Below are 13108 nucleotides of genomic sequence, written 5' to 3'. Positions count from 1 at the left end.
GCAGTATTGCCGGGAATTTCCAAGAGACGTTTAGTCATTATCACAAAAACAAAATCATTCAGGAACCACTCATTTACTATTTTTTCTTTTTTTTTTTCTATAGCCCTATAGGGTTGCTGCAGCCCTGGTGGGGTAGTGGTTAAGAGATTGGCTGCTAACCAAAAGGTCGGCAGTTCCAATCCACCATCCGCTCCTTGGAAGCCTTATGGGGCAGTCCTGCTGTGTCCTATAGGGTTGCTGTGAGTCAGAATTGACTCAATGGTAACCTTTTTTTTATATTAATTTTCTAATATTCCAAATAGTTGTTCTTATTTCATGGGCTTTTGTCTATCTCTTTTTCTAGAACATAAGCTCTGCAAAGGCAGAGATCTCTGTTTGTGAATTAATGATTTTTCTTTTTTTTTAACATGTACCTGTGAGCTGCCTGCAATTAATGGACTAAATGAGGAAGTAAAGCTATGCTGATGCCTTGTTATTTTCAATTCAACATAGCTTTACTCCACAGGAGGGATGGGGGAAATGCTTCTTTTTCCCGCTCCTGTATCCAGTCCCTATTATTTCCATTGTCCCTCACCAGTGCCAGCTACTCCCTCCCTCAGCACACCACAGCAGTGGCTTCCTCTCATTTCTTCTCCAGACAGCAGCCCAAGCGTATCTTTTAACTATATCAGACTCTTACTTCTCTGCTTACCATCACTGTTTGATTTTCCAGTATGTTCCACATAGAATCTAGACTCCTAATATGATCAATAAGCTCCTGAATGGTCTAGCTTGTCCCACCTTTCCCAGGTGCTGGGGCTCCATTCTCCCGCCTCCCTCTGTGCTCCAGCCAATGTATGCCAAACACACAGTCCACACCTGGTGTACCTTTGTCAAAGAAATGACAGTTCTCTTGAATTCAGTGACTTAGTACCTCTGAGCATTTGCAGCCAACATCGGAAAGTTAAGCATAACTACAGAGGTCATGTGTCTTTAATTTCATTGGATGTTGTGTCTTCACTTTACTATATAACCTGCTGTCCCTGGCGGTACACTGAAATTGTTAGACTATGAGACAGAATTTTTAGTTTCCAAAGCAGATCCTGTTACTCCACTGTAGTTCCCAGTCAGCAAAACGTTCATTTTAATAAGTTAGGGACCTAGTGTGTTCCACTTAGGAGTTGAAAACAATTCACACCAACCTCCAGTCCTTACCCTACCACCAGGTACACACACATGTCCCCCCTCATTTGTTCACACACCTAAAAACCCTACCTTCCCACACAAATTCATCATGCACTTGTAAACCGTAAAACCAAACCCGTTGACGTCGAGTCGATTCTGACTCATAGCGACCCTACAGAACAGAGTAGAACTGCCCCATAGGGTTTCCAAGAAGCGGCTGGTGGATTCGAACTGCCAACCTTTTGGTTAGCAGCTGAGCTTTTAACCACTGCACCACCAGGGCCCCATGCGTTTGTAAACACCTTGTTAAAACTGGAATTAACTGACTTCATAGATCTAGAAATTAGATTTCTTTTCTCTCACCAAGTCATGTTGACTATGTCAGGGAAAAGACAGACATGTATTTTCTTGTCACGGGAGCATGGTTTTCCCTGCATTTGTACCCCTGCGTTCTGTATGTTAATTCAGGTAATTCAGGAATGACCTCTGAAAATCCTAACGGTTCTCTGTTAATATGTATCTAGAGGCCAAGTCTGAAGACAGTGGATCACTGGACCAACTGTAGATCAGGAATCTCTGCTGGGTTCCTGTGTCTGCTCTCCCCCTTGATAGTCAGGGACCCAGGGCTCTGTCCCACTCTGGTCATCCCTAGTGGCATCATAGGCCACCTCTGATATCAAGGTGGGGACAGCAGGAACCTATGGACCCCCTAAAGCCTTTGTATGTGTCTAAAGCAGAGAATCCCCACAAGGGAGGCACCGAGATGGAAGGACCATCAGAACTTGGGAGTAGGTGGAAAAGACACCTTCTCCTAAAACTACTACTGCTCTGATTTATTTTTAGCTATGATGATTGATTATAAAATAAAAATATAAGGCTTTTATGTTTATCAAAAGAAACAAGTTTTTTTTTTTGCTTGTTTTCCATTTTTTGTTCTTTCATTATTTTTCAAAAACGCGTTGTATTTTACAGCCTTGCTCAAAATCTCCATACTTCCCCCTCCATAGATGCAGGTCACTTTGGGCAGAGCTCAAAAGCTACTGCTCCATAGCATCATAATACTTATGTCATCATTGTTGTTGTGATTGTTGTGTTTATTGTTATTATTAAAGTTTATGTTATTTAGTCACTTGTTATTTGCCAGGTATTACATTATGTTATTTTGATCCCCACACTGTTGAATGAGACAGATGTTGTTATTATCCTGTTTTACCGAGAAGTAAACTGAGGCTTCAAGCAAGTCAAACAAATTGCCCCAGGACAGAGAAGCATAGGCTTCTAAACCTTGAGAAGCAGTAATAAAAAATAATGAATTAAAGTCAAGGTGTCGTTATTATCACGAACTCATAAAGTGACTACTTTCTTTGATAACGCGATTGTATTTGATCATCTCCTCAGGTGTCACAGTTTGGGAGTTGATGACCTTTGGATCCAAGCCTTATGATGGAATTCCTGCAAGCGAGATCTCATCCATCCTGGAGAAAGGAGAGCGCCTTCCGCAGCCACCCGTGTGCACCATCGATGTCTACATGATCATGGTCAAGTGTGAGTGTGCTGATGTTGCCATCCATCCTCACTGAGCTGGGCACAGGCACTCAGATTGCCTTTTTGTGCCTGCAAAGGCATTGCTGCTTTTAGCCAAACAAATGTAGGCTCTGATTCCCTGTAGAAATGCATCACATTTTTCAGGGCAGGCACACAGCCCAAAAACATCCGTAAATACCCCCCTCCAAGCATTCTTCGGAAAGCACTCGCTGACTCATTCAACACTCTGACCTGACATTTGCCCATGTTTGCAAGTAAATAAAACCAAAGTGCTACTCCAAAATATTCCATTCTCCCCATCGCTCAATGAAATACCAAGCCACCCCACATTTTAAAGCCTGTTACCAGAGAGACTGAATGTTTTTAAAATGTCTAACAATGAGTAACCACACGAGGCTAATAGAATCAACATTTCTGCTTTGACTTAAACCTTGCAACCAGGAGATTTATGTGAGGTCTTCTGCAATCTGACATTTAAACATTCGAATCCAAATAAGACTGTGTAATTTGATTGACGCTATTCATCCACCAGAATCACAAGTTCAGGAGATAAAATTACATGTGTGACAAGTGTTTACACAAGAAGGTAGCATCGGGAGTATGATAGGGCCAAGTTAATACAAATATTCATGCTTTCTGAACTTTAGACCCCAGAGTTAATCTATTTTAACTTCTTTGCTTTGAGTTGAGGAAGCTGGGATCCAGAAAGGTTACATGATTTCTCTAAGGTCACAGTGCAGTCTGGCCTAAAATAGCTTGACATCCTGCTGATGGAAAATAAATGTGAACCCTCAAGAGGCTCAAGGATTTCCAGTTCATAGCTTTTCCTCCAGCTTGTTTAATCTAGACCTCCATCATTGTATAATCAAATACATTAGCATGGAGAGCAAAAGGGTCTCCCTAAGGCAGGCACTGACATAGCCACCTCTGTGGTTTGCATGCATGATTCTTACCTTGCCAGTTGCTGTCGAGTTGATTCCAACTCGTGGTGACCCATTTGTGTCAGAGTAGAACGGACATCCATAGGGTTTTCAATGACTGATTTTTTCAGAAGCAGATTGCCAGGCTTTTCTTCTGAGGGGCCTCTGGGTGGACTCAGAGCGCGTTAACCATCTGCGCCACCCAGGCATGCATGATTACTGAGTATGTAAGACAATGAAAGCACCAGGGTATAGGGTTCCCAAACTCCAAGCTCCTTAAAGCCATTGTAGTTCCCTGAATTGAATCTGCTTTCTAGCTTGAAAGACAGTCGATTGAATATAAACGAAGGTGAACTCAGGAAAAGGTTTAAACAGAGAAGAAAATGTTCTTTGATGGTTACAAGGGTGGGGAGGGAGGGTTATTTACTAACTAGATAGTAGATTAGAATTATCTTATGTGAAGGGAAGGACAGCACTCACTGCAGGGAAAGTCAGCACAACTGGACTAAATGAAAGCTAAGAAGTTTCCTGAATACAGTCAAACACTTTGAGGGACAGAGTAGCAGGGGTAGGGGTCTGAGGACCATGCTTTCAGGGGACATCTAGGTCAATTGGCATAATAAAGCTTATTAAGAAAATGTTCTGCATCCTACTTTGGTGAGTGATGTCTGGGGTCTTAAAAGCTTGCAAGCGACCATCTAAGATGCATCAATTGGTCCCAACCACCGGAGAATGAAGAACACCAAAGACACAAGGAAAGTGGTAGCCCAAGAGACAGAAAGGGCCACATAAACCAGAGACTTCATCAGCCTGAGACCAGAAGAACTAGATGGTGCCTGGCTACCACCAATGACCGCCCTGACAGGGAACACAACAGAGAGTACCAGATGGAGCAGGAGGAAGGTGGGGTGCAGAACTCAAATTCTAGTAAGAAGACCAGACTTAATGGTCTGACTGAGACTGGAGGTACCCTGGAAAGCATGGCCCCTGGATTGTCTATCAGCCGAGAACTAAAACAATTTCCGAGGCCAACTCTTCAGACAGGGATTGGACTAGACTGTGGGACGTAAAGTGATACTGGTGAGGAGTGTGCCTCTTAGCTCAAGTAGATACAAGAGACCAAAGGGGCAGCTTCTGTCTGGAGGTGAGATGGGAAGGCAGAGAGGGTCAGGAGCTGGTTCAATGGACATGGGAAATCAGGGGTGGAAAGGAGGAGTGTGCTGTCAAGTATGGGGAGAGCAATTAGAATGACATAACAGTGTATGTATAAATTTTTGTATGGGAAAAAATAAAGAATATAAATGAGGATGAATGTGGAGTGAAGACTTTGCCCGATAGACTAGACGAGGACTTCCTACAATCAGAGTAGCTCATAGGTATAGACTGGGGATGGTAACGCTCCTGCATCACCTAAGGTGATAACACAGACATGCTGACCATAGGAAAAGTGGATCACAGAACAATTAAAGGATGTTCATGTCACTCTGATTCAAACCTATTATGTCATCATGGTCTTTAAACATTAATCAGTGCTAGTTTGCCAAGACCGAAAGGTCTGTCACAAAGATTAGGTTTCTTTATCGTTTATATTTGTCTAAAAGGGTCTCATCTTAAATACCTTAAAGAATACAATCTCTATCCTTTCTTCCAAAGTTCTAATTGTATTGTTTGTTCCCATTCTTTCTCCAGGCTGGATGATAGATGCAGATAGTCGCCCAAAGTTCCGTGAGTTGATCATTGAATTCTCCAAAATGGCCCGTGACCCTCAGCGCTACCTTGTCATTCAGGTACCAGACCTCAGACTGCACTTTAATTGGGAAAAGTCCCTCTAGTGAACACCCAATGTACTTGCACCCCACCAAGAGCCAGCCTGGCCCCACGATTTCCTGGGTCACATTAGTAACTTCAGAGCCTCAGAACAAGTCTCAGTTAGGACATAGGCCAAGTTGTGAACTCGGTGAAGTTGATTTGTGGTACCTACGCAACTCCATTTTCACCATCTCCTTCTGTCTGTCCCCACAGGTTCCACCTGTCATCTTTGCATTGCAATTAGCCAAAGCCTTAACTTGGTATAATGGAAAAGCTAGACTTTAGGGTCAAGCAAACCTGGGTTTACTTCCTTACTGTGTCTGTCACCTCAGACAACCTATTAATGTATCTCTTTATCTAACATACAAGTAGTAAAACCAACCTCACAGAGGTGTTTTAAAGATTGACTGAAGTAATACATGTAAAATACATAGCACAACACCTAACAACACAGCACACACTCCGTGAATGCTGTTACTTCATCCTTTTCTTTTCCCTCATTAGACATCAAGAAATTTTTAATGTTTTAATTTCAGGCGTTGGGGAAAGCAGCTCTACTTCAGAGAACCAGGGGGTTCTTATTATAACTAAGTTGGCAAACATACTGGCACATACTGACAAATAGATCCCTATAGCTAAGAAGTGGAATAATATCTCTCTCGACCTTTCTAATGAAGGGGGATGAACGAATGCATCTGCCAAGCCCTACAGACTCAAATTTTTACCGCGCCCTGATGGATGAAGAGGACATGGAAGATGTCGTGGATGCGGACGAGTACCTCATTCCACAGCAGGGATTCTTCAACAGTCCTTCCACATCTCGAACTCCCCTCCTAAATTCTCTGGTACGAAACTTCTCCTTCTCTCTCAGTCTGGGTCTACTGGTTGGAACAAATTGGGTTTTAAAGAAAAAACATACCTATCTAGTGGAATTCATATAGAGATGAGGAAGTAAATTTTAACCAAATGGTAAAGCCAAAATCAAGTGAATTACATTGATGTATTAAGTATTTCATTGCACTGCAACAACTTGATAGCAGTCTTTTTAGATCAACTAAATGGAGCCCTGGTGGCACAGTGGTTAAGAGTTATGGCTGCTAATCAAAGGGTCAGCAGTTTGAATCCACCAGCCGCTCCTTAGAAACCCTACGTGGTAGTTCTATAGGGTTGCTATGAGTGGGAATCGACTCAACGGCAATGGGTTTGGTTTTTTTCTTAAGGAGCAGAATTAAATCAGAACTAAACCTACTTTTTGTAAAGCTAATGATTCAAGACAAAAATTAAGCATCTTTAAATACAGCCACTTGATGAGACCCACCTCTTGCTTTCAGTGGAGGTGGGTGAGAATGCACAAGCATGCCATGAGCAACGTGTCCGTTTCTTTTTCAGAGTGCAACCAGCAACAATTCCACTGTGGCTTGCATTGACAGAAACGGGGTATGTATGAGCACCAAATAAACCACCCTTAAGCAGTGGCTCTATATCACGGCTCTGTTATACATAGAAAATGCCCATCTTGACTAAAACAGTCTTGATTTTCCTTCCTGTATGGTTCCTTCCCTTCATGGTTTCCTTGACCATTACTTTAAAGCAGACAATTAGAAATCACGTAGTGCAATGGTTTGAGGACCATCCCTAGCATCACCTGGCAGCTGTTGGAAATGCAAATTCCCGGGCCACCACCCTGACATTCTGAGCCAGGATCTCTGGGGGTGGGGCCCTGCACTCTGTCTTTGAACCAACCTTCCAGCTGATGCTGATGCATGATAAGGTGGGTGCCTTGATCTAGATTTGCGCCGTCCAATACAGAAGCCACCAGCCAAATGTGGCTATTTAAATTTTAATTAAAATTAAATAAAATTTAAAATTAAGTTCCCCACAGATCTCAAGTGTTCACTAATGACATGTCAGACATTTCCATCATTGGAGAAGGTTCTATTGACCAGGCCCTGCTCCTTGCCCCGTGGTCCATGGACCAGCCATGAGTATCATCTGAGGCCTCATTAGAAATGCAGAATCCCAGGTCCTGCCCCAGATCCACTGAATCAGAATCTACATTTTAACACAATCTTGGGTAATTTTCATGTACCCTAAAGTTTGGGAAACACTTGGATTTTTTTTTTTCTCACCTGCCATATTTCCTCCCCAGCAGAGCTGTCCCATCAAGGAGGACAGTTTCTTGCAGCGGTACAGTTCTGACCCCACGGGAGCCTTGACTGAAGAGAGCATTGATGACAGTTTCCTTCCAGTTCCAGGTGAGTGGCTTGTTCTGGAAACAGCTCCTCAGCTTCCCCATCCAGCAGCAGCTGGCCTTGGTCCCGTAGTGGCCATGCTGGGTGTTTCCTTCTGCCTGAGGCGCCTGATGTTGATCTAGAAGTCGTGACTAGAAAATTTGTAGACACCGTTTAGGGAGTAAGAGGCAAATAAATACAAAATGACTGAGCATTCCCAAGGTCTCTGTTGAGATCGAGTTGCGTTCAGGTTACACAATGTGTAAGTTTTTTCCAGTGATGAATCTGCAATGATGTCCTGATCCGTGCTACCACATGAATAAACATTGAAAACATTGTGTGGAGTCAAGTAAGTCAGTCAAAGAAGGACAAATATTGTATGATTCCACTTACATGAAACATCTAAGATAGGCAAATGTATAGAGACCAGAGTTTATTAATGGTTACCGGGCACAGGTGGGAGGGAGGGGAGAAAAGGGACTCATTGTTTAAGACCCTCAGTGAGGTGGATTGACACTGTGACTGCAACAATGGGCTAAAACACAGGAACGACTGTGAGGATGGTGCCGCACTGGGCAGTGTTGTGTTCTGTTGTACATGGGGTCACTGTGGGTTAGAACAGACCCAACGGCACCAACAACAACATTGGTTAGGGAGCACTGAGCTTCTGTTAAGGGCGATGGGAAAATCTGGAAGGGGATAATACTAATGGTTGAACAACATGATAAACAATTAATGTTACTGAACTGTATCTGTGAAAAATATTGAAAAGCAAAGAATTTGTTACATAGTATTTACCACAATAAGAAAAATTTTAACTGAAAAGAAAACTTCAAAAAAGTAATGAATCTCCAGATTTTCTAGAATTTAAAGCAAATAGCAATACGTATATGACAGATTTGGTCCCTCTTTTCCCTCCTGGTTCCATTCTTAACCTGTGAAACATGTATTTTCCTAATCTAAGCTTTATCCCCAGATTCTCCCAACCTGTCCCCCACTGCCCCCTACACACACACATACCATATACACATATCATGCCCATACACACACACACACTCACTCGTCTCAAGGCAGGCTATCCTCTGCCAACTTTACATCTGTAGAAGATAAATGTAACCATTGCTTTGAGAAGTACATAAAAGAACACAGTTTATTTTGCAGCAACAGCAACATAGTAGTCTCCCCAGTCTTCCCTCCCCTGTCTCATCAGCTTCCTCATCAAAGACATTCACAAGGTTTGAAATATGAATCGTGGAATCATTGCTTGGGGATGATGGTTTGCTGGTTATTTCATCTCCAATTTCTTTTCAATTCCAGAATACATAAACCAGTCTGTTCCCAAAAGGCCCGCGGGCTCTGTCCAGAACCCCGTCTACCACAATCAGCCTCTGAATCCAACCCCTGGCAGAGACCCTCACTACCAAAACCCCCACAGCAGTGCCGTGGAGAACCCTGAGTATCTCAACACCACCCAGCCTGCCTATGTCAACAGTGTATCTGACAGCCCCGCCATCTGGGCCCAGAGGGGCATCCACCAGATCAGCCTGGACAACCCCGACTACCAACAGGACTTCTTTCCCAAGGAAGCCAAGCCAAATGGCATCTTTAAGGTTCCTGCAGCTGAAAATGCAGAATACCTAAGGGTCGCACCACCAAGCAGTGAGTTTATTGGAGCATGACCGTGGAGGAAAACATCAGCCATAAAAATTCCAGACTCTTCAGCTACCCAGGACCAAGCCATGGCGGCTATGACGGTACTGATAGCCACGCCCATATAAACTCTCAGGCCTGTGGACTGATTTTGCCACATTTGCTTTGAGTGGCCCATCTTTCAACCGGAGTGTCCCTCCACTCAGAAGCACTTTGGGAAGTTACAGGTCCATTCCTTCGTCTTCAGGCTCTGAGGCTTCCAAAAAAGGCATCCGGCAAGAAGGTTGTCTATTTGGGCAGAACTTGACCTTTCAGTGAGGTATATTTGGGGGGAAAAAAATAGGCGTAGGAGTTTAATTGTTTGGGGACCTTAGGGGTTTTTAACTGTCGTTGTTTGATTTTGCTGTTAATGGGCTCTTCCAGTGAGAGAGAAGGCTGCTTGTAGCACCAGCTACTCTGAGCTGATCCAGGCTCCTGGGACCAAGGAACATGGGTCACAAGTCTTCCAGCTAACCCTTAGTTCCATGGGCTCGCTTCAAGACTCTTCCATCTCAAGACAGTTAAAAAAAACAAAAAGTCCTCTATGTTCTGAGCAGGCCTAGTTGGTTCTGGATCAAACCATGGTGCGGTACAAAAGGATAAGCCACTTTGTCCCTGCCTGGGCACAACAGCATTGGAGAAGGTAGAGTTTGTCCTCAGACTTCATTTTGTGTAAATGTCCCCTTGGTACTTACTCTCTATTGTTTGTCCACTGTTTTCTAATTGCTCAATTATTTGACCTACTCGTTTATTTTCCATTCCATTGTTTTGAAACTTGATATGCTTTTCCTGTCTTGCTGTCGTAAAGTCAGCAGGAGAAGGTGGTACTGCAAAAAAATGACCAAAATTCCAGCACACATCTGATTCATCAGCATTCAGACCAGTAGCCTTTAATTAAGATGGAATGAAAATGCAAACGTTCACACAGGAACATATCTGCCAAATTTGAGTCTCAGGTGGAATGCAGCAAGTCCTCTGGGGCATATATCAGGAGACTGCTACAAAAACGAAGCTGCTCTTAAAACTGACTTAGCCTCCCGCCCCTTTCCCTCCCCCCACCAAATAAATAAAAAAATTTAGCTTAGGCTACTCATGAGAAAGAATTTTCATGTTACTTTTTTTTTTTTTTTTTTACTTGAAGGGTACTTTGCTCCTGCCAGATAAGCCGCCAACGCCTCTCCTTGCCCTTTGTGAAAAAAGGTTCTAGGTCCTGTGGCAATTATGTAAGAACTTACAGTCCATGCCACTGTAGGTCAATTTACAGGCACAAATAAAGACACAGTTATTTATAGTGCGGGTTTTAAATGGGAATTAGAGTTTGACCTCTAGGGTAATGCCTTCACAGCAACATCTACAAGATGTCCTAAAAGCAAAAAAGGTCTTTTCCCTGCTTAGAATATTTCCAGTATAAATTGGAGGATCCCCAACTAGTTATGATCAACTTTTTTTCTAACCAGTGTGTCCCTGCAACCTGGTTGGTCAATGGCAGTCCCTGATAGGAAGTGTTTAACACTCTCTTCACTCAGCATCCCTCCCAGTCCAGTTTCTCAAGGAAGAAATGCTTCAGACAATGTATTCAGCCTCTGGATGTATTCAGCCACATACACATGCAAAATTTTCCTTGTGGTTTTAAATTATTTATTGACTCAGATGGATCAAGGCCCCACAGTTAACCAAAATGTTTGATTTTTCTCAATGGAAATAAAACTAGATTCAACTCCATGACATTTGCAAATACTTTTAAGCATGTAGATCAGCCTGGCACAGGTACTAAAGACACAAAAATAAATAAAACATAATCCCTGATTCCAGTGAACTCACAGTTTAGGAAAGGAAATGAACTTATAAATACTCAGCTGAAAACAATATGGCAAATGCTAGCCATGACTTGGTAGCCAAGCACTATGAATGTGTAGAGCAGGAGAGATTCATTAAATCTACTTGGGAAGATTCATCAAAGAGGCAACATTGGAGCTGGGCCTAAAAGATGACCAGGGTTTTAGCCACAAGGGAAATGGAATTTCCAGCAGAGGGAGCCCTGGCTAAGAAACGCCTGAGAAAGGAATCTACGAACAAAGTAGGTTTAAAGGCAGCTTTAAGCCATCCTAACAAACTGGGGATTAGGCTTATAGCATTCCTCAACTTCCCTGAATGCCATTCATTGGGAATTTTGGGCTGTCTTCTTTGAAAATGATTAGTGAGAAAATTAAGCAACATGTCTAAGAATCTGAGGTTTTATTACATTGTCGGTAACCACTTTCATTATCCATTCAGCTTGGAATGTAAACGTATTTTAGTTAGATATTCAGAACTGGCAAACAGAATGATTCACGTTCTGTGATCATTTATTTGTCAAGAAGCAGATGATCATTGAGGGAGGGCAATTGTAAGCCAGTCAAATTGTAGCAATTACAACACCTAGTACCTTTGTAACCTGGAATATTTTACTATAACACAATAAACAGCAAAAACCAGTCAAGCTTTCTTTTCTTCTCCCTTGTATTTCCATCTTCCTGCAAAAAATTTTTTTGCTAAATTCTATTCTAAAATTTTCCTCACTCCGTCTGTCCAGGAAGGAGTGGAAGGGCTTGTGGAACCCACAGAGCTCCAGCCTTCCCCAAGGACCCACCAGGTCATTGTGGGTGACTTAGGAAAGGTCCATAGTTTTCAGCATCACATCACTAATTAACAGATCTTAAAATCTGTCCCTCTGGTCTTTCCTCATTGACAATAAGTCCCTAAGGGCCCCACAGAGAGTCTGTCTGCTGTTTCTTCCTCAGTCAGTTCCCCAGGGGCCAGCCTTTGGAAACAGAGTTCAGGGTTTGTAAGAGAAGAATTGGGGCTAACATTCACAATGGGCCACTATCCTTACGTACATTTTCTCACATAACCTCTAAGGGATTTCTGTAATTACACCCTATGAAAAATACTTCTGCCGTTAAAAATTTTTTTTTCCTTAAGATAAATCTTCTAAACTTTTACATTTGCTGCGCATCCCCATTGTCACTGATTTTATGCTATGAGTAAGTGGAGGCATCATGTTGCATTTTAGAAGAGAACAAGGCTTAAAGTTTTTGTCATAAGTTCCTAATGTTGTGCTTTAACCCCCCAAAAATCGCAGACATAAATAAACTATGAAAGTAAAAGTACAAAAAGCATCAGTTCTCAAGCTTGATCCCTTCGGAATCTCCTGTGTCCCACCAAAAAAATTCTGTTTTAGTTTGTCTGAGATGCAGCCTGCCTGAGACAGGCCCTAGATTTCTGAAAGCGCTCCAGGTTAGTCTGACGAGCTTCAAGGTTTGAGAACCACTGGTATAAATAAAAGACCTTAGAGAGGGAGACCTCCGTGCTTGGCCGATCGACTCATGACTCATGACTCACTGCCTCAGGCCTCAGGTTGCCCAGGTGTCGGATGAGACTATTAATATGGTACCTCACCAGTTCTCACTGTGGTGCACACCAGAATCACCTGGTGAGTTGAAAACAAATGATATCTGGAGTCTCAGACCAATTAGAAGCTCAGGGGCTCCCCCAGATGATTTTAATGAGCAACCAGCGTTGGACCCCGTATCTCTAAAGTCTCCTTCAGTTTCCAAGCCTATAAATCTAAACCATGCCCCCAAGTCAGGGTAGAATAAAAGAAACAGAGTGTGCTAGAGATTCCCAGATGCAGCAGACAGAAAAATTTGCAATTGCAAATATGCCCCCAGACTTGGCCACTAGAAGCCATTCCAAAACCCTCTAATTTGT

The 13108-nt window shown here is 42.8% G+C and overlaps 1 protein-coding gene across 2 annotated transcripts in view; it reads left to right on the top strand.

The window, feature by feature from the left end:
- The window catches only part of EGFR (epidermal growth factor receptor), a 215176-nt gene extending 205789 nt beyond the window's left edge, over positions 1–9387 (top strand). For both annotated transcript variants that reach the window (XM_004383965.3, XM_023738321.1), the window contains 6 exons: positions 2563–2709; positions 5319–5416; positions 6116–6283; positions 6828–6875; positions 7588–7693; positions 8987–9387. In XM_004383965.3, the coding sequence (XP_004384022.3) occupies positions 2563–2709; positions 5319–5416; positions 6116–6283; positions 6828–6875; positions 7588–7693; positions 8987–9348 (929 nt within the window). In that variant the 3' untranslated portion in view covers positions 9349–9387. The remainder of the gene's footprint in view (positions 1–2562; positions 2710–5318; positions 5417–6115; positions 6284–6827; positions 6876–7587; positions 7694–8986) is intronic.
- The last annotated feature ends 3721 nt before the right edge of the window (positions 9388–13108 follow it).

This window comes from Trichechus manatus, unplaced genomic scaffold (assembly GCF_000243295.1).
Source record: "Trichechus manatus latirostris isolate Lorelei unplaced genomic scaffold, TriManLat1.0 scaffold00114, whole genome shotgun sequence".
Classification (NCBI taxonomy): Eukaryota; Metazoa; Chordata; class Mammalia; order Sirenia; family Trichechidae; genus Trichechus; species Trichechus manatus.
The sequence above is the reverse complement of the archived record's forward strand: the minus strand, read 5'-3'. Positions and strand labels throughout refer to the sequence as shown.